This window comes from Acomys minous (assembly GCF_964271855.1).
Source record: "Acomys minous genome assembly, chromosome: 16".
Classification (NCBI taxonomy): Eukaryota; Metazoa; Chordata; class Mammalia; order Rodentia; family Muridae; genus Acomys; species Acomys minous.
In genome coordinates, this window is record NC_140498.1 from 45295735 (window position 1) to 45322564 (window position 26830).

The following is a 26830-nucleotide window of genomic DNA, read 5'->3' on the forward strand; positions in this document are numbered from 1 at the left end:
CTGCCTGGAGCTCGGAGATATTTGGGCCCTGGCTACACCCTGGGAGATGTGGAGTGCCGAACTGCTGAAAGGATTCCGTCTTGCTTCTCGAATTGGTCACAGCCCTCACTTTCTGGCAGTCTCTCCCAGTTACATTTCTTCTATGTCTGACAACAATTCATTTTATGACAGCTCTTTTCTCCCCTCCCCCAGCTGGCAAACTATTAAGGGCTAAAACTTATGCAATGCACAGGGAAAGACAAGGTCATCCTTTATCATCTTTGCCTGTTGCCGTAACCAGATTAGACAGTTTTCTACAAGTGAGGCGAATACCATCCAATTGATATTTATCATGTCAAACACCTTGATTACAACCTGTAGGTGAGCATGTGGGGACTGTAAAAGATCCTTATGACAAAATCTTGCCCTTAAGGATGCTGAGAGCCTTTTAATATCTATGGGGCAAAATTGAGTTATTTAAAATACAACCAACTTTTATGTACTCCTTTTATATACTCCTCATAGGTAGTATGGGAGTGGTGGGTTGCCTTCAGCATTTCTGTTGTTGTGGCGGAGTACCCCAGCAGAAGCAACATGGAAGAGAAAGGTTCATTATGACTCGCAGCTTTAGCCTGGGATGAGCTTTGGGCAGGACAGAAGTCATGGCAGCGGGAAGCACGAAGCACCTGGTCACATCGCTTCGGCAGTCAGGAGCCAGAGAGAAAGAGAGAGACCTCAGTAGGCAAATCTAGAGCATTCTTCACAGATGTGCCCAGAGATTAGTTTCCATGGTGATTCTGAATCCCAACAGATGATGATTAACCATTACCAAGGTATTTGCTGTATCCTAGCTGGGTCACATTTCATCCAAGGCACATAATAATTTCCTTTGTTGATGTATCCAGCTTTAAGAATGGCCCGAAGAAGAAGACATATTGATTTATGGCTATGTGACATACACTTTCATAATGGTTAGAAAATTTTGCAGTGCATAATATAAAAAATTATATTAGAAAGAACCCATGCATGCAGTTGTATGTCTATTTGGAATGTCTTCTTTCCCTTTAGATGAAACAGCTTATTATCTATTATGCCATGCCGATGGGGATAGTGTATGCTTTGCTTTTAAGCAGTGTGACTTAGTTTCTCAACTGTACCAATCAGATGACATAGGTTTGATGGCTTCCTGGTGGCATTTATATTCAGTAGTACCCAGAGTGGTGCTTCTCTCCCTCCAGGCTACTTAGTTTGCCTGTATGGTGTCCTTCTTTTAAAATAAAAACTATGTCATATCCACAAAATACTTATGTTGACTATGAAGGTATAGATGACATTGTTACTGTTCCTAAATTACATCATTAGGGTTGCTATAAACAGGCCACTGGAAGAGGAAAAAAAATCCACCACAGCCCACTTAGCAATGGCAGAGGTCATTTCAAGTCATACTGAACATGGAATTGACAGTGATGTTGCAGTCATGGTACAGTGCTGGTGGAATAGAGGTGATGATGATGATGGTGGTGGTGGTGAAGGTGGCTGACATAGTGGTGAAGATGGAGGAGGAGATGGTAAAAAGAAGAAGTAGATGGTGAAAATCTGTTCTGAACCGTGTTGTCCTTCATATCCAGGATAGAACAATTCTTACTGAATTATTATTTAAAGTACACGTATCAAGGCCAGCAAGGTAACTTAGCAAATAAAGGCATTTTGTTTAAGAGCCTGATGATCTGAGTTCCTTCCCTGGAGCCCAGATGAAGGGAGACAATAAACTTCACAGTGTTGTCTTCTGGCCTCCAACATGCATGTCATGGCACATGTGCTCCCACAAGAGTCGCACACACGTACACTAATGAGGAATAAATAAGCATGTAGAATGCAATTTTCTGTATTTTCCACTCTGAAAACATATCCCCGAATGTTTATTTGCAAACTCCTACCTCCTATGTGTTTATCTGCCTTTGTGTCCACACGACCATATTCATGATGGCACTGAGCTGTTCTACCTGTCACTCAGAGGCAGATGGAGATCACGCGAGGTGGTCGATGACATAGTAGCCAGAGCAGCTGTACTTTCTCTGACGTAGCTATTGTGACATTGACAGCAAAGCAGAGGAGTGACTGTGTCAATTCCATTTCCTGACTCACTGTCAAAGCGGCAAGAAGTTCCCCCAGGAAATGGTTAGTGAAAGTTTACAAGAAGGGCTTTCCACCACCCCCACCCCCCACCTTTTGTTTTTAACTTTCTGTGTTTCTATACCTATTTGAACATAAATCACTAAAACAATAATGGTTATAAGTGTTAAGCTCTGGGAACAGAAGTATATTGGATAGAATTATACTCAGCACCTTGACAATGATGTCTAAAGAATGTGTGTGGTGTCTCAAAGTCCTTCATCTGTAAAATGGAGATGACATTTGTACCTCACTAAGGAACTGTGGGCTGCAGCGAGTGACATTTTTAGATCATTTATAACAATGGCATATATATATATATATATGTATATATATATAGATAGATAGATATAGATATAAATATAGATACACACATTCTAATTATACTGTTACTAATGCAGATTCACCATCATCAGCAACCTTCCTAATTCCCTTGTCTTCTGGAGCTTAGAGTGGTAGGGATAAAATTCTATAGCTTTTTAGTAACCTCCAGCTTTGCCATGGATGTTAGAGACATTTTAAAAATACTTTTGGTTGAATGCATCCAACAATATCGTTATATATGCCAGCCCTCTCTGGGAACTCAGAGGTCAACCGTTGCTAATAGAAAGCAATATGTGGTTATATCACCTCATAGCACGGAGCCTTATACGTCCTTGTCTGAGAAGGTGGTGGCTAAGACTGTTTCACTGCCAGAGCTCCCATGCAGATAAAGCTAGGGATTGTGAAGGGCAGTATTCAAGGGATGCAGCTACTGCCCATTGACTATGTTCATGAAAGGCAGTGGTCCACACTTAGACAGGTATAGTTGCACACTCTCCATCTTTGTGACGTGGGCGATTCAAATGTCAAACATATTCACCAGTTCAGCACAATGGTGGATGGTGTTGACCAGGATCTAGGTACTGTGTATGTCAGAGAATGTCGCTGGGAAGTATAGAGATGGGAGCATGAATGTGTGTGTGCACGTGCGTGCGTGCGTGCGTGAATGCGTACGTGCGTGCGTACGTGCATTTATGTGCACTCATGCATGTATGTGAGCCTGTCACACTCTAAGAAGTTTCAGTCGGCAGGTATGAAAGCACAGATGAGATTCCCTAAACTCAGGAGACTTACAGTTTGATTGAGCTCAAGGCCTTGCATATGCTTGGCAAGCCCTTGCAGCCACTCTAATTTTATGTCGAGACCAGTTCTCGCTGTTTAGGCCAGGCTGGCAATGATCTTGCTATCTCTTGCCTCAGCCTTCCTAGTAACTGATTACAGCACTACGCCAGCACACCTGGATAGATAAGATTGTTAAAGCAGAAAGCTGAGTCCCCTCGTGTCCTGAGACATTAATGAGCATAGTGAGGAAACATACCTCCTTAAGTGCCTAGTGTTGATGGCTGGGGTTTCACTTCTTCAAGACACCAGTAATCTTTTAAGAAATGTGCCCTTTCCCTTTGGAAATATCACCTCCAGAGCAACCGTCTCTAGGTTCCTGACTTGAACAGAGTACCATAAATATTTGATGATTGCTAACTTTTAAGGAGTGGAGAAAAACAGCCTCTACATCGCCTTCTGTAACTCCAAATGGAAAACTCAGGCTGGAACATTTGGCAAACATGACACCTCATCTTTGCAAGCCTGCCGCCCACTCAGGCGGTTTGTGTTTCTGGGGCTGCTGTTTGTCAGCCGTGGCGAGATGGCTTCTGTCCTCTTGAGCTTCCGCATGGAGGCTGGGGAAGTGAAATGAAACAAATTGCTGTCCCTCGAGTCCGAGGTATGGATTATCGCTGTCTTGGCTGCTGGTTTGCTGTGAACTCTTGACCTATGGGCAGCATCTCAGCACTCAGGTTTAAGAGGTGCTTTTCCACAAGCTAGAAGAATTAGGAGACTAAATTCTGTATGTTGGCCAAGTGGAAGCTAGCTTTGGTTTTACATTTATTTAAAAAATGGAGAGTACAGGAGTCTGACATCTGGGTAACCATCGCTTACTAGTTTTGTGAGTTTAAGTGTCTTTGGTCTCTTAGCAATGAGGATCACCAAAGGCACGTTTTGAATTCTTATTCCATGAGGGAATGTAGGCAATGCTTTGTTGACTCTTCCATCATCAGCATTTAGACAATGATTGGTATAGTTAATGCTTACAGAAATGTTTCTTGGGCTAGGGGTATGGCTTGGTAGGTAAAGTGCCATGGGAGCCCGAGGACGGGAATTCAGAACCCCATCACCCACACAAAAGCCAGATGTGGATCATGTGCCCACAAAAGCCAGATGTGGATCATGTGCCCACAGCCCCAGCACTGGGGACAAAGATAATCAGAACCATGGCTCACTTGCTAGGTAATGTAGGCAAAACAGAGCTGCAGGATTAACGAGAGACCCTGTCTCAAAAGCTATGGTGGGGAGTAATACAGGAAGACACTTCAAAGTAGACCTCTTTGACTTCCCAAGGAGTTTAGTTCATCCACCTTGGTTTCCCCTCTCCTTTCCCAGGATGGAGGACTGAGTGTGGCTTCATAGCCATCAGGAAGGACACAAGTCAGTGTTTGTGGAACTGGATGGGCCCAATTTCATCCCAATGATGGGATTTATACAGCAGAGCTTCTGGATGGTCAAATATGCACCTGCTGATATTCTCTACCTCTAAAGAACCACAAAAATCTCACAATAAAGAATAATCTGTGCCATTCTTTCTATTTTATGAATAAGGAAACTGGTTCACATAGGTTAAGTTGCTTAACAACTTCTCCAGCTTACTGCTCTCCAGTTCCCAACACTTTACCTTGATCCCCTTCGACAGCACTGATAAAAGGTCCTCTGCAAGCAAATGCTGGAAAGTATTATTTAATGTGTTTTATAATTTTTATTTTCCACAATATTTCAATACTGCAAAGCAATTTCACTCACATATTTCAAAATGAACTCCTTCTCATCTATTCTTTCTAAATGCCATATAGTTTATTTCACATAAAGAGTGTTTGCCTGGGGTTGGAGGGAAGATGGTTCTTTCGGTAAAGTGTGTGCCATACCCACAACAGGACCAGAATTTAGGTCCCCACATTTTACATGACAATCTGGAATGGAAGCATATACCCATGGTTCCAGCTCCCCAGTCCTGGAGATGTGGAAACAGGCAGCTATCTGGAGCTTGCTACCCAAGGAGTCTAACTGAATTAATTGGCTCCAGATTCATCACAAGAACTTGTCTCAAAAAAAAATAATAATAACATGAGGAGTGGTTGGGAAAGATAAATAAATTCTGCCCTACACACATACAGATACCACACATATATGCACACACATATACATGTTTGAAAAAAAATGTTGCTCTCATGCCACTATCCTTAGGTTTATACGGCAAGATATCACACATACAACTTGAAAGAACAGCCTTCTCTTACTACAGTGAAGCAGCATGTTCGGGGAGACCCTTAACTGTGCTTGGGATGTATCCCACACTCTGGGATTCCGGGCCATCAGCTTTGCTGCGGACCTCGGTGGTTTAATGATTTGGGAAGTATCCTCAAATTCCTGTTGAGCCTGGGACAGTGTCCGTTCATTTGTTGCTTGATTCTGCCCAGAAGTGGACTACTTTGTTTAGTTATTTTGTTTAATAGTTAGAGTTAATTATTTTTTTTAAAGCATTTTCATTCTCATTCCCAAGGTGTTTAGTTCATCCACCTTGGTCTCCCCTCTCCTTTCCCAGGATGGAGGACTGAGTGTGGCTTCATAGCCATCAGGAAGGACACAAGACACTTGACTCTCAACAAGAGGTGCTGCCCCCACATGCTGAGCTGGAGTCTGCCAAGGACAGAGCTGGGTTCTCTAGAGTAAGCAGTTCAGAGAGGGCAGCCAGCATGTTCTTTTAAGGAGCATAAGCGCTGCCGGCTTTAGCCCTGACTGCATTGGGGAGTTATACCCAGGTGAAAAATGCAAGGATGGCAAGAATGATTTTTATCTTAGATTCTTCTTTACAATGGTACATAACTGGGAATTAAAAAAAGAAAATGGTTTTTCCTGAATTCGTGCCAGAGTAAGACAGAAAGGTAGACATCCTCCATGACTCTTTAACTCTTACCTACCCTCTCAGATAATTTAAGTGCAAGCACAGACAACTCAGAATTCCTATCTGCTCCCTCTGTTTCAAAGGAGTGTCAGTGATATGCAGCTATGTGCACAAATGTGCATGGGACCCTTGGAAACACTACTTTGATGAGCAGAAAAGACATGGCCAAATATAACTCACATTGTTTTGATGTGACTCTTGATTGTTGTGGTTATATATATATTATATATGTTATATATTATTTAATTAATTTATTCAAATTACATCTAAATTGTTATTCTATCCCTTGTATCCTCCCATTCCTCCCTCCCTCCGGCTTTCACCCTATTCCCCTCCCCTATGTCTGTGACTGATAGGGACCTCCTCCCCCACTATATGCTCGTAGGCTATCAAGTCTCATCTTGGTAGCCTGCTTATCCTTCCTCTGAGAACTGAATATCTGCAGCATTAGACAAAGGGCATGGTCTGGACTCTGCAGCTGGCTTCGCGGCTGTGGGACAGGATGCTTTATATGATGCTCATTTTTACTGGTTGGAAGAAAAGATCAAACAATGAAGTAGAAAGAGACAGCAGAAGCAGGCAGTGAGATCCCAGTGCTGTTTCATCACTGCAGGCGTGATTGTTGGCATTCGGGGTCTTTTGGGTTCCTTCACCGACAGCATGTTGATGCAGTGAGCACTGAGTTCTTATTTAAGGTGCATGGTCAAGGACAGTGTTGTCACTTAGGACATTTCACTGCACATGAGTAAAACCATCTGATGATTTAATGCACACCATGAGTGCTTCTGGGTCTGAATGCTTCTTTCCTTGATGTCAATTGGTATTTGGGGGGAGGCGGTATGGGGTGGGGGGTTGAGACAGGGTTTCTCTGTGTAACTTTGGCTGTCCTAGACTCCCTTTGTAGACCAGGCTGGCCTCAAACTCACAGAGATAGGCCTGCTTCCTGATTGCTGGGATTACAGGTGTGAGCCTCTGAGCCCAACTTCCATTTGGTTTTTAATGTTTAAAATATTTTAATTTTTACAATAATACCTTGAGGTCTCTCAGTTGTTCCCATTTCACAGAAGCCAGTGCTGGCACCCAGTGTGACAGTGGCTTACCTAAGGGCACACAGCCAGCTGGCCAAGAGTCTTCCCAGGAACCATCAGTGACCATACCCTGTTATCAATTTACAATTAGCCACATAGCTTTGTTATGAATTATTTCACATATTCCTTGGCTATTTTTTGTGCATGTGTTTGTATGTGTGTGTGTGTGTGTGTGTTTGTATGTGTGTGTGTGTGTGTGTGTGTGCATGTGAATGCAAGTGTGGAACGTGCACATATTTATGCTTGTGTGTGTATAGGAACCCGTGGGGGAATGATGTGTGTGTGTTTATGCTCCCATGGTACACACTAAAAGACAACTTTAAGTGTCATTCCATATATTTTTCACTCTACATATTGAGACAGGTATCTCATTGGCCTAGAAGTTTACAAGTAGCCTAAACTGGTTAGCCATAAAACCCAGGGGTCCACCTGCCCCTGCTTCCACAGCACTGAGATCACAAATATACACTACCTAACATGTTGGGCTTTCTTTAATGGGTTCTATGGAAATGAACTCCAATCCTCATTAGAGCACGGTAAGTGCATTACGGACTGCGCCGTCTCCCCAGCCACATTATGGTAATTATGGTATTTTTTAATTTACCTGTGACCATCTCTTGATCTTTTTGAGCCTCCTTCATCCCCTCTCTATCACCCTCCCTGTAGCCCCAAACATTCCCCTTCCTTTCTCCGAAAATGAAATAAGATATTAGCAAGCTCCCCAGTGGATTTTATAACTTTGCATATCATATATTTAGTTTAGTAATGAAAAATTCCAGCTCCAGGCTATGCATAGAATAGCATTTCTAATGTTTTTTAAATAGCTATTAGTGTAGTGGAGCTCACTGTGTGTGTGTGTGTGTGTGCGTGTGCGTGTGCGTGTGTGTGTGTGTGTGTGTGTGTGTGTGTGTGTGTGTTTGTGTGCTCCCTTCCACTACCTAATCATCTGCTCAGTGGTGCACTCTGAAACCCCGAGCAGCAGCCAGGGGAGGAGCGAGCTGTGATTGATGGGCCAGGCCTCCCTTGCAGAAGAGTCCCATCTGGGGCTGGTTTTGGATGCAGTCAGATGTTGAGGGGGAGGTCAGCCAGGCAGCCTTTGCTCCCCCTCCATCGACACACCGTGCTCATTCTCACGGTGCCCAGCCTGCACACCCTTGCTGCTCATCGAGGCTTGCTCTGGGCAGATGCTCTGGGCTGTGGGATTAGAACAGCTGCTCAGTGTATGGAGGACAGAGCAGGCAGCATGGTGCAGCAGGTATTTTTGAATTTTCACTTGAAACTGTTATTCGAATGAAGCAGAAGCATTGCCTTGTGTTTTTCTTAGTGTTAAGTCTGGGTTTCCGGAAGACAGTTTTCATCTTGCATTGTGCCTGGTGAAAGGATAGAAGCGATGTCGAGTGTGGATGTGTGTGCACCTGCATGTGCCTGCATGCATATATATGCATATATGTATATGTATGTATGTATGTATGTATGTATGTATGTATGTTGGGGAAGCAGGTGCTCTTTGCATGGATCTGTGCTTGTCCTAAACCAGCAGGTTAATGGTGTCATTTTGCATTTTCCCTCTTTGTTTTCTTGCCCCCCCTGGGCATGATACATTTTTAGCCCACTTCGGCTTAGCGCAAGAGGCTTTCTCTGAATATGTGCAATTTCCTGGCAGAGAAGTAGATCAGAGCAGACCAGGTTACTGAACTCAAGTAAAACAAACTGTCAGCAAGACTGCAAGCTGCAAGCAGCCACCGGGAATAGACAGGCTCCTCCGGAGAGTTTGCCTGCGTGTGTGCTTGTTGGGAGGGGTTTGGGAAGGACAGATGCTTGCCTTGGCCGTGTGTACTTTGTAATCAGTGGTCATATTAGTTCTTGACAAGTCCCGTGCAGTTCTTCATTCTAGGGGCTGGGTATGCTGGGGGAGTGTGGGCAAGAAATAGACAGGAAAAATATACTCCAGGAAGGGAGCACCCTAAGTTTGACTGTATAAGCCGATGAATACCCACAAGTATGCGCGCGCGCAAGAGCACACACACACACACACACACACACACACACACACACACACACACACACACACAATGCACGGATACACTCCTACCTGCAGGAACGCATTTGGTTACTTTCAAGTCAGCCTTCGCAACTGTGCAATCAGGAACTTTCCCTTCTAGTGCCACGGAAGGGCCATGACCATCTCTCAGTTAAAATTTGTTCTGCATTAGTTTTCAAGGCAGCGTGTTTTTGCAAAGTCAGCCTGGCTGCCACTGATTGTTCTTGTGTTTTCCAAGAGTTGTTCTACTAAACCCCTCAGAGTGGTACATGGCAGAAAGAGGATGTCTGTGGCTGGGTGGAAGGGTGGGAAAAGCGCAAGAATAGGACTCCTTCTCCTATGTCCACCTCAGAGACAGAGCAGTGATTGTTTCTGGTGCCTATGCAAGTGTGCTGAGCATCTGAGGCGTGTGAATGTGTGCATACACAAAGCTAAATAGATTACTGTTCCTGTCTTAAAATAGTAATAATATTCTGTCTATTTCATGCTTCAGTAAAATACTTAAATTGAAATGACTTTTGGGGGATTGCTTCTTTTTCTTTAAGACGTAAGATTTGTTTGCATCTTAATAATTTCTTTGCTTTTGGTAAACAAGTGTAAGGATCCCTTTGGAGCATCCTGGGTAACACCGGACTCCACATCAGTGAGCGGGTGTCGCCTTGATCAGATTGATGGGGCGGCTTGATCTCTGAGGACACGGGGACGTCTTCTACACTTACCCTCAGAGGCCTGATTTATTCCACACGTCCACCCAGCTCTGCTCTGCAGCACTGTGAGGTTTAAAACAGGAGAGATCCTGACCTCTTTCTACCCACCCTCCCCCTCACCTCATATTTAGCAGCGACCTAAGAATGTCTTGGCAGAGGAAATTGGATATGAAGTCTCTTGGGGTGCTTGGCTGGTGATGGGGGGGGTACTTGCAGAGCAGAGTCACCTCTCCATCAAGGAGGGACACCCACAAGCACCCTGACTCTGCAAATATCCAGATCTCCTTGACTGTTCCGTTTATTTAGGGAAGAGTGGAGGCTTGCCGTTGGTGTAGAAGAGGCAGCCTCTGCAAAGGCAAGAATGTCTGGTTGGCGCACTCTCAATGTTTTACCCATCACCGTCACCTACAGGAGCATGGCTTTCTACCAGGATCTTGTTCACATAACGGGAGTGTGTGCTGATCTGAAGCAGAGAGGGTGCCCTTATGTTCCATGTAGTTTTCTAAGAAAGCTTGTTTCAACCTAAGCTAGGAGCCTAGGAGCATCACTAGGGAGAGAACAAAGACATCTCTCAAGTCATTTGAAGGTGAAAAATACTTCCATAGGAAGTACACCAATCTTAATTAAATATTAGCTGTAATTAGCCTAAAGTGCAAATGTTGGGAATATTAATTAGGGTCTCTCCGGAGTGGCTGTCGGTGTTAATAAGTAACTGTAGGGGGTCCTGCCAACATCTGTTAGAGACCTCCAGGTACAAGATGCTACACAGAGCCCCAATGTACCTGAGTGCTAACTGTTGTCCATTTGGTTTTCACTGATTTGTTCCTTAGAGCTTGACACCTCATGTCTCAGCGCCGCACAAATCTTGAGAGATTCAGGTACTCGGGATCCAGAGGTCCTGTTGACAGGTCCTTTCCTTTCCTATGACAGACATAGAATACAGTTAAGCCAGGCCTCAAGCTTGAGATGGCGCCTAGGTACCCCATCCTGCTGTGCCACCAGGGACCCAGGGTCACCTTCTGCATCTGGCAGACAGAATCACAGGCACCCAGCACCTCAGCATCTGACCTATCCACAGTGGGAGGTGAAACGGGTTTGAGTAACATGATATATTATCTTACAAAGAGGAGTGCGGTCACACTACAAACTGAACTGACCTCCACAGGGGATGATTCTCATGCAAAATGATTAGCTGAACCTGGGCCAGAGGTAAACTCCTTGATGTCCCATGAATGGCCTTGTATCCTGGTTCTTGAATGATTTTTTTAAGATCAGTTCTGAATGAACCATTTTTTGATTGCTAAGTTAAGTAGAGAAAGAATTTCATACCTGCAAGAATCCTAGACCCCAATAATATTAGGCTTTGGAACCCATGGGTAGTTTTTTTTAATACAGGGCCTAGTTTTTTTTTACTACCGGGATTAGGCAGCATCACTGCTGCTCAAGGACTCAATGTAAGAGCTCCGCCATCCTGAGCTGTGACAGCCAAACTTTCTCCAGTCATTGCCTCAGATCTCCTTAGACTATCCATACCTGTTTAAGAACTATCGACACAGAGTACCAAACAGGAAGTGAAGAGCAATAGAGGAATGTTGCTTAGCTTGTCCTCTGAGGACCAATGAGTAGAAGGGACAGTCTGTGTAGTGTGTGTGTGTGTGTGTGTGTGTGTGTGTGTGTGTGTGTGTGTGTGTGTGTTCCTGTCCATCTGTCTACATGTCCATTTGAGATATAATAACATGTCTAGTAAAGGAAAGAAAATTCCAGAAGAGAGATTCTAAATTGTTTTTTTCATGATCGTCACTGTTGTCAGTATCGAGAAGCAGCCAAGACTACCCCTTCCTTGCTTAGACAGGATTTTCCCCATTCCTTCTCTTCCTGTGTGGCCGTTAGCCTCATATCCTGCCCAAACTCTGCATACAGCCATGGTTCCTTAGCTGGATTTCACATATCTAATGCTGTTCTGTCATTGCTGATGAAAACATTTTTCCTACACATGTTTCAGCAGTAAATAGTTGAGACTTTGAGGGCCGTATGGTCTCTGTCACAACACACCGACTCTGTGCTGGTTGTACAAAAGCAGCTGCAGGCGATTCGATAAACAAATGAGCCCATTTATTGGGTTATGTCCCAATAAAACGTTATTAACACAAATGAACAGTGGGCTAGGTATGCTATAAGTCATTTGCCAAGCCGACCTCTGTAGAATAGGTTCTTTGATTCTCGTAAGAAAAGTATTTAAGTTCTATAACAAAACAGCACAGGGTGTTTATATATTATATATGTTGGGCCCTTTGGGTCTTAAGTGATAGAAATCTGCCTTTAAAATGACACAATAGCAGAGCCTGGTGGCTCGTGTCTGATCTCAGCCACTCAGGAGACTGGGATAGAAGAAGGACAAGTTCAAGGCCTTCCTGGATGACTCTGTAAAATAAAACCCTGTGTCACAAACGAAAAGTTAAGCCAGAAGGTGATGTCACATACCTTTAATCCCAGAATTCAAGGAGCAAAGGCAGGTAGATCTCTATGAGTTCGAGGCCAGCCTGGTCTACAAAGCGAGTCCAGGACAGCCAAGGCTACAGGGAGAAACTATGTCTTAAAAATGCAAAAAAGAAAAGGAACCATGTCTAGAAAAAGAAAAAAAGGGGTGTGGGGTGTAGGAAGGTGCTGCAATCCAGCATCAGAACATTTGACCTCCATGTATGGGGCCCTGATTTTTATCACTGGTAAATGGGTAAAAAAAAACATAAAAGAAAGAAAGGAAAAATAGGATTTTAGAAAATTAGAGTTATGCAAGAGGAAGCCTCTCTGGGGAAGTAAGACGAGGAATTGAGAGAACGGTTTAAAATGTCACATATGATTCTAGGAAGATACATCGTCAGTGAGATCATCTAAAAAATAAAGCACACAAACAAAAATACATGAGCACCCAGGCATCAGGGTAAATGGTACGTACACCAAAGTGCTGGGGCAGCTGATGACGTGGAGCAGAGGGGTCTTTTCATATTGTCTATATGTGCACAAACACCAAGCTGTGCCCCTTAAATACATACATTTACATGTTAATGATAACCTGGCTAAGCTATTAAGAAAGAAAGAAAGAAAGAAAGAAAGAAAGAAAGAAAGAAAGAAAGAATATCCCCTTTTGTAACTCAGACAGGGCTGTTCCTAACTGTCCCTTGCAGAGATCTAGTCTTGACATGATGTCACCAAGACTTGAGTGTTTCTGTCTTCCCCAGAACCTTGACACCATTTTGTTCTGTGTCACCTCACCAGCACACAGGCCCCATCCGAGCAGCCCCCCTCGGCAGCCCCAGGCTTGCACTATTACAGTTTTCTATTATTTCTACAACTAGATCACAGAAGAAAGAAAGCTTCCCAAACACTATAGCAATAGCTCAGGCTGACAAGAGCGCATTAGTATGATTAGGAAGAAAATTGAAGTGTTTGCTGAATAGATGGACACGAGCCTTCACTGTGATTGGCAGCTCATATGAAGTGGCTGAATCTGGAGACCACCAGGGACAGAGGAGAGCCACTTCTGCACTCCATGGCTAAGGGTGACTGTCCCCCCCCCCCCAAATGGAAACCTGAGACATATTTTTGTAGAATCGGAGCATAAGGGACAGTAAATGTCCTTTTCTGGAGTTTGATGCTTTTAAGTAGCCACCCAACCTCAGCCATGGCTGACCTCCTGCTGCCCCCAGTGCTGCAGTAAAATGGGCAGAGCAGAAGGAAGCAGGCCCTTTTCCTAGTGCCCAGGGGTTGGAACTGTTTTGGTGGAAGAGCTGTATCCGTGGTGGTGGAGGGTGGGGTGGGGGAGGTGCTGTTCCTTGGAAAAGCATTTAAACTTGGGCTAAGCTTTCTTTTCTTAAAAGTGTCATCTTCAACAGTGCACAACTGATGCTCCTTTCTAAGCAAAGGCATGGCTCTGCCCACATTACTGGAGCAGAGCCTGAGGTCTCCTGTTGATGACACATAGTGATCTTTCTACCCTGGACTCCTATAGGATGGCTAAAATTACATGTAACTGACCACAGAAAACAGGAGAGGCTATTATTTGTTGAGCTTAATTGCTTGTATCCATCTCTCTCTCCCTTCCTTCTTCCTTCCTTCCTTCCTTCCTTCTTTCTTGACTGTAAAACTGTATCCCTTGAGACCAGGGACGTTTTAGGCCCCTGGACTACAGTTTCTTATGCTTTCTGCATATGTGTATGCAGAGTGTGTGAAGAATGGTGGAGTTATGGGGGTGGAGGTGGAGGGAGGGAGAAGTTTCCAGAAATGGAAACATTTGAATTCAGGGTTTTTTTTTAATTCTTTTGACTTGACTGTAATTATCATACCTCATGTTTAGGCTATAACTGAGGGGTGAATTGTTATATAATGTCCTGTACTTATATATTTTTTAAAAAGACAGGATTGAGGGGCATTGATTAATGAGGTCCAGAGTTAAATCTAGTATCTAAAAAAGGCCAAGTAAGGATGTCACAGGGGGTCTCTAAGTTAAGCCCTCCTTTTCCATTGGCTGCTTTTTATTACTACTGGGGCCATCACAGCTATGTAAACAACAGCAACAACAAAACACACACACACAGAGAGAGACACACACATGCCAGTAAGATCTTTACTAGGAACATTCCAAGTCACCTAATAGTTGCATTAAGTCCAAATGCATCTCTCAACACACTCTCCAGCAGTTTGACTGTCCTTGGCACTGTATCAAATTAGGACTCCACTGTCACCATAGAGAACCCGATACTAACCTCTTCCAAACTCGAGATGAAACAAAGAGGATCTGCCAATGGCATGCAGACCCTAGAGTCTCAGCAAGCTCGGTTTGATGTCTGTGGGAAAGTGACTTCAGCGTGTGCCTTGATTTTTTCCGTCTGTAAACAGAGAATAATGAAGCTTGCCATTTGTTCGTAGTTTGCGGGAAGGTTTAGCTGAGAGGCCACCTTTTAGGACTGAAGGCCCTCAGCTGGACCTGAGAAAGTGTGCTGGGACTCAGTCCCTGGGATCTGGGGAAGGGTTCTGTTTGCAGATCTCTAATGGTGCTCTCTTCCCTTCTCTCTTTTTTTTCCCCTTTTCTCCTCCCTCAGGGTAATCAGGAAGCAGCAGCAGCCCCAGACACCATGGCTCAGCCTTATGCCTCAGCCCAGTTCGCTCCGCCCCAGAACGGCATCCCTGCAGAATACACGGCCCCTCACCCCCATCCGGCGCCAGAGTACACCGGCCAGACCACCGTCCCCGACCACACATTAAACCTGTATCCTCCTACACAGACGCACTCGGAGCAGAGTGCTGACACGAGCGCGCAGACCGTCTCCGGCACCGCCACAGTAAGTGTCCTGCATCTGGAGGGTGCTGTCCTTGAGCAGGTGCCCAGGTCCTGCATCCTAGTAGTGGACTGTGTAACCTGTGTGATGGAGATTTTGGCAAGCAAAGCAGCTCTAAATCTCCCCTTATACTACCACGTTCCCAGAGGTTTCCTTAGCAGTCGGGCGTCCTTCCCTGTTACTTAGAACATGTTTTTATTCACTATATTAATTTGTAAAAGGATGCAGGCATCTATTTTTTCTCTCTCTCTAAAATGCTGAGTTCCCCACACTGTTATGCCACCGGAATGCATACATTTAAAGCATTTCATGAAGCCATGGGAGTCTGCGGATGTAACTGAAAGGTAGAACGCTTGCTTGTGTAGCACGCCAGGCTCTTGGGTTCAATGTCCAGCGCTGCAAAAGGCGCAATGACACTAACCACAATGTGGACTACTATAGATACAGCAAATTTGCTCACAATAAGTGTGTGATTTGCTGATTTGGGGGACACTTACACAGCTGCGCAACCATTGCCCAAATTTGATTTGATTTTAGGACATTTTTTTATTAACAAAGCTTGTGACCATTTCCGGACCAGCGAGCTTCGTTGTTGGGCGACAGGCTTTGAGACTCATCTGTATTATATCCGTATGTCCATGCTTTCTGATGTGTTATTTGTTGGATCATGTCTCAAGTAATCCTGGATTGTTTGCAGCACCCTGTGAAGGTGAAAATGACCTTCTGATTCTCCTCCTCTGTGCCTCTAAAGGCTTGGATTACGGGGTGCACCACCATGTCCGGTTTATGCCAGGACTGAAGCCCAGGGCTTGGTGCATGCTGGGCAAGCACTCTACCAAATAAGCTACACCATCCGCCATAGTTTGTGGGGCTCTGTTTCTGGTACATATGGTAGGGATAGATGTGAGAGAATATTAGTTGTAGGAAAACTGTGTTGGGCCTTAAGAATATAAAGAGCTCGGCATGGTGGGCATGTCTTTAATCCCAGCGCTTGGGAGGCAGAGTCAGGTGGATCGCTGTGAGTTCGAGACCAGCCTGGTCTACAAAGTGAGTCCAGGACAGCAAAAGCTACACAGAGAAGCCCTGTATCAAAAACAAAAAACAAAACAAAACAAAACAAACAAACAAAATAAACAGAAAGTTGGATTAGATGGATTAGAAATAAGCCAGCAGTGAGAAAATAAAGATACATTTTATCAGCACCCTATGTTAAAAACTAGCCCAGTAGGCCAGTAATCAAACTTGACCATGGGCACAAATAATTAGATTAAAAATTAGATGGTGTTCCTCTGTGAGCCACCCATGATAGTTAAGGATCCACAAACTTCTGTGGGCCACATTGGTAAGAAACTTCCTCTGCAAAATTCCTTATAGACACGGACGTACACACACTGTCCAGGCTGAAGCCTTCTACAGATGTTAGGTAATGCTGTCTCTGCCTTCTACCCTCAAGGCCCTGGAAACCCAGAATGCTGACATTGTGCCTGTGTTGGGCACATGACACATTTTGGGAAGTGTAGCAAATCACTGGGTAATTTTGCTGCTTGGCTCTGTATCTATTTCAGGGCCAGTCTTTGAAGGTACTAAAAGTAGCATATACTCTGAAACTTTCTATGCCGCCACCCTCTTTTGTTGTTGTTGTTTCTATAAAATGCACATATCACCTATAATTAATGTCTAGTATACCAAATGGGAGGCATTGGTACATTCCCAGAAACTGCAGTCATCCCCACCATCTGCCTCCAGAACATTTTCATCTCCTCAAAAGCAAATTCCTTCATCCCCCACCCCCATCCCTCATCCCCCACCCCCTGCCAGTACTCCACTCCCCTAATCGGCTGGCAGCTGCCCTGGCCTGTATGGATTTGTCTCTTATGGATATACCTCACAGTCGGAGTCCTGTACTATAAGGCGTTTGGTGTTTGGCTTCTTTCACTGGGTTTTAATGTTGCTGAGGTTCACCGGCTTTGGTATTCTGTTGTGTGCACAGTACTCACCTCAGATGTAGTCATCTGCTGAGGCCCTTGGGGGTGCTTCTTCCTTCTTAGTGTTGGGAATGTTGCTGCTGTCACTTGGTGCTATTTGGCTGGCTTGTCTTGGGGATGTCTGCATTAGCTTTGTTTTCTGGGTTAGCAGGTTTTGTTTTTGTTGTTGTTGTTTTGTTTTTGTTTTGTTTTGTTTTGTTTTTTTGGTGGCAATGCTGACCAACAGGTGGTATCTAGTGAACAACATAGGAAACACAAAAGCTTGCCCATAGACAGATTGTGGTATGTCAGTGCAATGGAACACTACTCAGCAACGCAAAGACCTGAGCTCTGACACCTGCAACAGGAGCAGGAAGATGATACAGAGTAACAGAACAGAAAGAGGGGTTGTTTGTCATTTGTTGGTAACATTTTGATGATCAGGCATAGTAGGGCCTACGTATGTTGTTTTAGAACTTATAAAATTTTGAATTGCACAATAGTTATTAAGCTAACATTGAGATGGTGAGGTTTAGAATAGGAGTGACAGGAAGAACTAGGTGAGTGTGGGGCCATGGGGACCTGGAGCCTGATCTCAGGACATTGTTGATTTGGCAGGATGGGCATCAGTGAAGGCCTGGAAGTACAAAGTTTTCTCTCTCTCTCTCTCTCTCTCTCTCTCTCTCTCTCTCTCTCTCTCTCTCTCTCTCTCTCTCTCTCTTTCCAGCCATGGAAAGGGTCAGAAGGGAAGTACTGGATAGAACAGAATGGGGAATGGTGGAGAGAAACTCTAGGAAGGCCATGAGCCAAGAATTGAATGGATAGAGCGGGGAAGAGGCAGGGAAGGTCAGAAGTAAAGGACCGAATGCTGGACTCAGAGGAGGGAAGTTTGTACATCTTAGGCAATGGGGATGATGAGGACAAAAGAAAGACAGCAGCCAAGGGGAAAAGAAACTACAGAGAGCAGTTTACAGGCTGGTCGCTTTGGGTTCTCTAATTTAAGCCGAGGAAAAGGTACCTCCAAGGGTACCTTGTTCACAGAGAGAACAAGACATAGGACAGAAAGAAGACACACAGCGTGTGTGCAGGTGGGTGGTGGTGGCAGCAGCAGCATCCTTGAAAGCGAAAGAAAAGGAATGGGGCCATAACAGGAAAGAGAAACCAATGTTTTTACAGCTTTATAGATGCACAATGTGTGTGTAATATACACACATCTGGAAAGCGTGTACTTGATCCATCTATACCAATGAACATATGCGTAGAACTTTTATTTATTAACAATATCAAAGGTAGTGAAAATATACATCACTAGCACTTTTTTCTACACCCCCACTAATCTTCCATTCTCATTCTTTGTGTCATTCTCAGGCATCTAAATGACCCGCTCCTTCCACTTCACACTCTGCTTTCCACATTCACATCACTGCAGCCAAGTTCTGCATGCCTGTTTTCTGTTAACCATCAAATTTGTCTCTGGCTTCCTGCACACCGTTGCATGCATAAGTAGCTCACTTCTTGACATTGCTGAATACTATTCCGCTGTCTGGACACACCACAGTTTGTTTCTCCGTTGACTTCTGCACAGATATGCAGCTTGTTCACCATGTTGACTCACAGAAAATACAAGGAACGTAAACACGAGGAGGCACATCCATTTCAAAGCAGAAGAGGAGCAAGGATAAGTGTGGTAGAGTGCAGAGGAACCTTGGCTCCAAAGCAGGAACCGAGACAAGAACTTTCTTAAGACATTCATTTTCTTACACTGTATGACTTCATTTTCTCATTCATCTAATGACTGAGAAGTAGGGGTGATGCTTGGGAATGGGAGCATGATTCTGAAAGTGGGCAAAAGTGCCAGGAATATGCTTCTGAAAATTCCTAGAATACTTGAAGGCATGGAATCCCTGAGTTTGGAGAATATCCTTCTGGGGTGGGACTAGCCATCATCTTCTCTGGTCACGTCTAAATGGTACACAGTGTGTGTTGGGGGGGGGTTAAGAGAGGAAACATGCTGTCTTTTCTGCCACAAACAATTATATGAAGATCTTTCCTCTCTTTGATTAAAAAGAAGATGCTCATGTGTATCTACTTATGCAGGGGCCAAAGGAGGACATTGAATGACCTCTGTCACTTTCCACCCTGTCTCTCAAGACACATTCTCTCACTGAACCTGGAGCTCACTGGCATTTCAGCTAGGTTGGCAGGCCACCAAGTCCCAAAAGTCCTCCTGTCTCTAACCTCCACTGCACTAGTGTTACAGGCACACCATAGCCACACCTGGCTTTTGTACATGCAGGCTGGGAGCTGAGCTCAGGTCCCCAGGCTTGTACACACATGCTCTTACCTGTCAACTCTTCTCTCTACCTTTAATACCTGTACTTGAACGCCCCCGTCTCCAATCTCATCTTGTCTATGATAAGTTTACTTCAAAGTGTCTCCATATCCCCACATCTGGATGGAGTTGCTCTCTCTTCTCCTCAAGTTCTGCATTTCAAATGGAAGGAAGGAAGCTTTAAAGTGGGTCAAAAGGATGCTTCTCTCAGAGCTCGATACATGGTCTTATACTAACAAAAAGTTACCATTAAGCAGAGCTCTAGAGCATGTATTTAGCATGAACAGTAGGGAAAACAGAAAAGGTTAGTAAGCTAAGCTTTTCGACATAGGAGAGTGTCACTCCAGGAATAACTACCCTTTGACATATCTCCATGGTGTTTAATGTCATTTTAAGGACATTAAGGTAAAGACCCTGCTTTCTTGGAGAAACCAAATGGTTTAGGGTAAGAGAAAAACCTCCATCCATATGGTGGCCTCGAAGAGCATCTAATATATGCACATGACTTAACACAGATTGCAGGATCTTGAAAGGGAGACAGTGTGCAACCCCAAGTTCCTAGGCAGAGCTAAGCGAACATGGACAGAAAAGCTTTAGCTGGACATCTCAGCCATTCCCCAGGGCCTGAGACAATTCCTGGCAGGACGTTTTTCTGCTGAGTTTCTATTTTGTGTAGGGCTCCAAACATACCGTGGATCCCAGTGCTGACAGTGCCATGGCTGTATTCTCCCAGATCTCGTGCCTGACGAGATATTTTACTCTTGACATATTATAATTAGAGATCTGCAAGTGGAGAATTCTCCTTGTATCTCCAATAGCAACTTGGCTTCTATTTTTAACACCCCTGCAGTCTGCTTAAGTCTCCCACACTTTCCCACTCACTCTGAACTCTGATAGGATAAAGAACACGGGTCCTGAAGCTGAGCCTCTGAGCCTGGGCTCTGCTGACAGACAGAGGAACCATTTAAGGAGCCTCTGTGGTTTCTAACAGGAGCAGTATCAGTGTTCTCAGATCTCATTAATATCATCAATCAGTTGAGAGAGTTGGTGATGGGGCCTTATTCTCAACCTTTTGTGCAATTACTTTAGATCAAGGGATGGCAGACACAAGCAAACAAAACCCTCGCTCAAGAAACTCTTGTTCAGTAGATATTTAGTGTCCAAGAATAAATACTTATGGTTTAAAATGTCAAACATTAAGCCAGGCGTGGTGGCGCACGCCTTTAATCCCAGCACTGGGGAGGCAGAGGCAGGCGGATCGCTGTGAGTTTGGGGCCAGCCTGGTCTACAAAGTGAGTCCTGGACAGCCAAGGCTACACAGAGAGACCCTGTCTCGAAAATAAAAAAAAAAATGTCAAACATTGATTACATATTTTTTTTATGGCTGAAGGAAATTGCATCCTGTCCATCTACCACATTTTCTTTTTCCATTTGTCTTTCCAGACTGGTTCTACTTCCTGGCTTTTGTGAGTGATGTAGTGAGAACTGTGCATGTTCATGTCTATCCGTGGTCTGATCACAGAGCTATTTGGGTGCAAGCCCAAGAGTCGTGTGGTTCTAGCTCTAGTTGTTTTGAGAAAACAACCATACATATTTCCATAAAGGCTACACAAGATTACAGTCCTGCCAATGGTGAATGAAGGCTCCTCCTCCTTGAAAAATAGGTAGAATTAGAAATCACTGTTCATCGTAATGAACCAAACTCAGACAGATAATCATGTTTTCCCTCATGTTCAGAACTGAGGTTTGAAATTGTGGATATGTATATGTGTATGTTCAAAAATTGAGGAAGAGAGTGGTAAGAAGGAAAGACAAGATCTTAAGACCGTGGCGCCTGGGTTTGCCAATATCCGTCACTCTGTTCCACCAGTCATAGGAGTTCAGAGCTTTCTGTTCTTGTATTCCCATTGCCCCCCTTGCTCCCCATGGTCCTCTTCCTCTACGTCTCTAAAGGCCATCAGCCAGTGATTTACAGAACAGAATACAGTACTTACACTTTGGGGAGGATTGCAGCTTCATAAATTAAGCTGGAAATTTGGAAAAATCTCTGAGAAATAACATATCTAAAAATAGAATAAATATATCTCATTGGGAAGCAGATGTAGCCTCGAGAATAATTATGTTTGCTCAGTGTCAGAGTGTGTTCTTGGCAACGTTGTGAACAACCTCTCCTCATCTCCATCCTCACCTACACAAATCGGACAGAATGTTATCATCCCGTGCTCAAGATGCAGAACCCAAGACATGCCAGATACAAGACACGAACCAGTATGGAATGGAGGTTCCAGGGACTTCTCCAGGCATGCCAGGGCTTGCATGCTGTGCTCATCTGAATAGATGGCAGTTGTGGACAATAATCCTCTGTGTGAGAATTACTCATGTCACCGCAGGGAGGGTCCCAGCAGCTCTGAGATTGTAGCCACTGAGTGTCCTCTTGTCTGAGGTCTGTGCCTTAAGCAAACTCCAATATTGTGTTTTGGTGGCTTCAAAATTGTCTTTTTTAGATGAAAGTGCTACTGAGCTATCTTTTCAACACCAGCTCTACTTTCTTTTCTTCTTTTTTTGTTGTTGCTTCTGTTATTTTGAGACAAGGTTTCTCTGTATAACCTTGGCTGTCCTGAAACTCACACTGTAGACCAGGCTGGCTTGAACTCAGAGATCCACTTTCTTATGGCTATAGGTATTGCGTCCTGTTTCCTCCTGAGAGTAGGCATCCTGTGAATGCTTTAAAGTGCATGGCCCATGGCCTTCAGAATAAATCGCAGCCCTTCACTAAGTAGGAGCAAGACACAAGGCCACTTTCCTGTTCAAAAGTCCTATTTGGCTACTAAGTGCTTAGAGCCTGGCACTCAGCAAGCACCACAGTCATGAAGCCTAACATAGGTTGTCTGAGAGGAACAGAAGAACTCTGAGAGTACCAAACAGGCCTCTCTCTCTCTCTCTCTCTCTCTCTCTCTCTCTCTCTCTCTCTCTCTGTGTGTGTGTGTGTGTGTATGTGTGTGTGTGTGTGTGTGTGTGTGTGTGTGATATCAAAATCCTTTGGCTTCATTCTTAATGCTGACATGGCAGAAAGTTGTTATGACGGGTTAGAAAAAGAGTGGCCTGGGTAATTTCTTCAGGTGTGATCCAAATAAACATCACAGTGTCTAGGTAAAGAGCCCACGATTCTTAGGGTGGGACGATTGCTCAGTGGCTAGAGACCTTGCCTGGCAAACATGAAGGCCTAAGTGCAAATCCCAGAATCCATAACAAGTGGGTGGAGGGCCCATGCACTTATAAATCCCTGCAGCCCCTCAGAAATGTAGGAGGGGGTAAAACAAGAGAAACCTCAGAAGCTCGTGGAGCAGCTAGAAGCTTTATAGCCAGGAGAGAACAAGAAGAAAAGTGAGCCACCTGAAACCACGTAGATGCATGTGCCAAGGCACATGTCCACCTACAATTACTCATGTCCTGCGCACACACCACACACAGTCATACATACAGAAAGGTACAGGTCTCACTTCATTTCTAGCCCCAAGGGGCATCAAAGACATGCCAAGTAGCCTCTGTGACCTCTTGTTTCTTTTTCACATAGGACACATGACTACTTTTGAATTTCTGAGGTGTCAACAAAGAGCTAGACACAATGATAAAGACACCGGTCCACCAAGTCAAAATTGCCTCCTTAGACTGAAATTATTCATATTTAAGATTTGTTTTCAGGAGTCTGACCTTGTACCATAGGTCTGTGACCCCTGCCACTTGGGGGACTAAAGTCAGAGGATCATATGCTAAAGGGCTTCCTTGACTACCAAATTCAACACTAGATGAGGAGGTAAAGTGATGGATGGAGATTTAAAATCCAGGAGAGTAAATGCACAATAGGAGTCCTAAAAATGCTTTCTGTTAAGTCAAAGTAAATCTCAAATTTCCAAATTGGATTAAAAATTCAATTTGATATTTAACGATTCGCAGATAAATATTTTTTAAATACTATGTCTGAGTACAATGGATTGGTACAAGGTGTTCCTGGACCTGAGTCTAGACCAAGAGCTGAGCAGGGCAAAATTTATTAGAAAAATAGATTCCTGATATTCTGTGCATGATACCCAAGAACAGTTTGTTTTGCTAAAAGAGGAAAGCTTCAGTACACTCTGAGTGTTTTGGTAGGGGGCTTTGTTCCTGTTCCAACTGCAAGTGTGGTACCCATCAGAGGCTCCATCTACCGTCGTACATAGTGCTCTGTGCCTTTTCATGCCTCTGCTTATTTCAATCAAGTTTACCCTCTCGGGATCAACATCTTGATGAAAATGCTAATCTTTGAGAGCATATCAACAGAGGGGCTTTTGACGACATTGTGGTCGTGATTGGATAATGAAAATAAGCGTCACACATGCTGCTGCTAAATCCATAGGCACAAGGTGCAGTTTTGTTGTTCTGGTTTGCTTTGGAGACAATGTTGAGGGAAGGCACCATACCACTTGGCCGGTCCTCTTTGGAGTGCTCACCAGCCACGCAGGCATCAGTGTGCATCCTTAATCTGTGGTTACCTGTTCTTCAGGTTCACAGTCAGCTTCTATAAAATCTGTGTTCTTTTTACGTGGACGGCAGTAGAAGGAAGCCATCTGCTTTCTGAAAATAGAGGTGCAAGAATAGGGCATCCAGATCTGACATGCTGGAATTGGATGGCACCGAACCGAGTCTAATCTTTTTGCAGCACACACTCTAAACTGATCACAATAGTACAGGAAATACTTCCAGGTCTAGGCTTGTAATGCACATGCTTAAAAGACACTGGTTCATGATGGAGACACATTCAGAGCAAGAGATTGTAATGACACTTTCCCCACTAACGTTGGATTGTCCCATGTCGGGCACGTTGCTTCGTAACCCTTTGATAGAGCCCGGGTTTACAGTTATGAGAAACAGATGAGCTCTTGATCTTCCAGCTTCTGCAACCCAGGGATGTAGACTCCATTTTGGATGTTAGCAGCTGCCATATTTGAATTGCTGGCTGCCATTTTGAGTTGTTATGTCTGTTTTTTTTTTATTATTTTTAAGAATAAGCAGCAATTTCGTTCCCAGTGTATTCTGTTTTCTAAATTTTTGTTACCAGCTTTTCCTTGGTTGATAAAGAACTGTGACCCCTAGTTTAATCATGTAGTGTCATATTTTATTAACAAAAGGCATTAAATTAGGAGTTTTACCTTTTAAAGAGAGAAAATAGTTCAAGTTTCTTGGGTGTTTTAACCTGGCTATAAGCACTCGTAGAATCGCAGGACCTGAAGTAGCTATCTGTGCTCCCTGTTTTGTCTGTGAAAGCCCAAAGAGAGGAATTAGTCTGCTTGACTCACAGAGCAAATATCACAGCAAAAACCAGAAGGGCGATAAACTCAGGGAAAATAAATGTCCCTATACTGTACCTATCTCTGTAGCATCTACTTGGCTCTGGCCACTTGTTCTTTTCCTTTTTCTGTTTTCTGAATTCCACAATAGATTGGGGTTGCATGTACTTAAGGCAACCTTGTGCACTGCCATGAACAAAGCTCAGTGACACCCCTTATAACAATATTTGTACAATATAGCTTGTGCTTCCCTTTCTGTACCATTTTGGTTCTTAGGTATGTAGATTTGCATTTCTTTGATGCCCCTGATGCCAGTCACTCCAGAGTCAGAATTTTTGGACCCTTGTTTCTGTGAGGCCTGTGGTAGCTGCTAAATTCTCAGATGGTAACTTCTCCTGCAGATCTGTGTCTGTGTCGTTGGAAAAGGTCTGCCGGGCCATGACACTGAACTCCTCACACTGCAGGAGAGAAAGGAGGCCTCACAAGACAGTTAAACTGGGCATCTCGGCGGTCCCAAAGCCTCACAGACTATGTTCAGGCCTCTAAAGAGAATGTCATTCCTATCTAGGGAGTGATCTACCCTTCTGGCATCAGGAAAGGAATGTTCCATCCTTGAGGGCCTGGCTTTTGTGCAGATTCTGTGCCCTGGAGAAGAAAGCTACATGGCCACGTTCATTTAAAAGGGGGGAAAAAAGACTGTATGTTCTCCAACTGTGCAGCTCAAACAGACCAGGTCACTAGGACCAGTGGAAATTGAAGGACTGAGTATGAAAGTCCTATTTGGGGAGTAAAAAGTGAATTTTCCCTAAGAAAAAGTTGCACATTATAAAAGTCAAATATAAGGGAAATTAATAGTTCTGGTCTTTTAAAGGGAAAATATAAACTTCCATCTTGAAATGGAGAAAAATAAATAAATAAAATTTCTTGGGCTGAAAGGAAGGAAACAAGGTGTATGTGTGTGTGTGTGTGTGTGTGTGTGTGTGTGTGTGCATGCACATGCACACATGCACACATGTGCCTGTCTCTCTTTTTGTCTTTTTCCTCTCCTCTCTCCCTCTCTCTATCTCTGTATCTTTCTGTCTGTGTCTGTCTCTGTCTCTGTCTCTCTGTGTCTCTGTCTCTGTCTCTCTCTGTGTCTCTGTCTCTGTCTCTGTGTCTCTCTCTCTCTCTGTCTCTATCTCTCTGTATCTCTGTCTGTGTCTGTCTGTCTGTCTGTCTGTCTGTCTCTCTCTCTCTCTCTCTCTCTCTCTCTCTCTCTCTCTCTTCATTTCTCCAACACCAGCCCTCCCTCTCCTGGTGTGATCCACTTATCCCAGAGAATGAACTTGGCCTCCAAACTCTTGGTAAGCTAACTAGAAGATACCTAGACTTCGCAGAGGATCTTTTTGCAAGGAAATCACTAATTATAACACGAATTGTATTTGACTTGTGCATCTTTGCTTCACATTGTAGCCCTGGAATTTAAACAGATTGTTCTCTAGCCCTTTTCAGGGGAGAAATTAGCTACCTTTTGTTTTGAACCAAGGCAAGCCTTGATGGTAGTGCTGCTCTTCTAATGATAGAAGATGGACTTGACCCCTTCTTTCTCTAATTGGCTTACAAGTGGGAGTCAGTCCAGCACTTATTAGAGGAATCACCAAAGAGTCAAGGCATTATCTCTCCGGGGCATTTCTATGGGGGCTCCACAAGAATAGTGAGGAGAAACAGGCCATGCACGTGAGAATACATCACAATCACGTTACCCCCAGGAGATAGAAGTTTAGAGACCAGTAGGAGACAGGGTATGGCATTCGGGTTTAAGGAGTGTTTCTGTTTGAATTGGCCCAGGATGGTTTTTCC

At 44.1% G+C, this 26830-nt stretch overlaps 1 protein-coding gene across 48 annotated transcripts in view; it reads left to right on the forward strand.

The window, feature by feature from the left end:
• Nucleotides 1-26830, forward strand: part of RBFOX1 (RNA binding fox-1 homolog 1) — a 2117065-nt gene that overhangs the window by 1918352 nt on the left and 171883 nt on the right. For 44 of the 48 annotated variants that reach the window (XM_084764427.1, XM_084764407.1, XM_084764449.1 and 41 more), the window contains one exon: nt 15135-15374. In XM_084764427.1, the coding sequence (XP_084620553.1) occupies nt 15135-15374 (240 nt within the window). Of the gene's footprint in view, nt 1-8359; nt 8546-15134; nt 15375-26830 lie in introns of those variants that run through there. The other 4 variants (XM_084764419.1, XM_084764421.1, XM_084764429.1 and 1 more) reach the window with 4 other exon arrangements.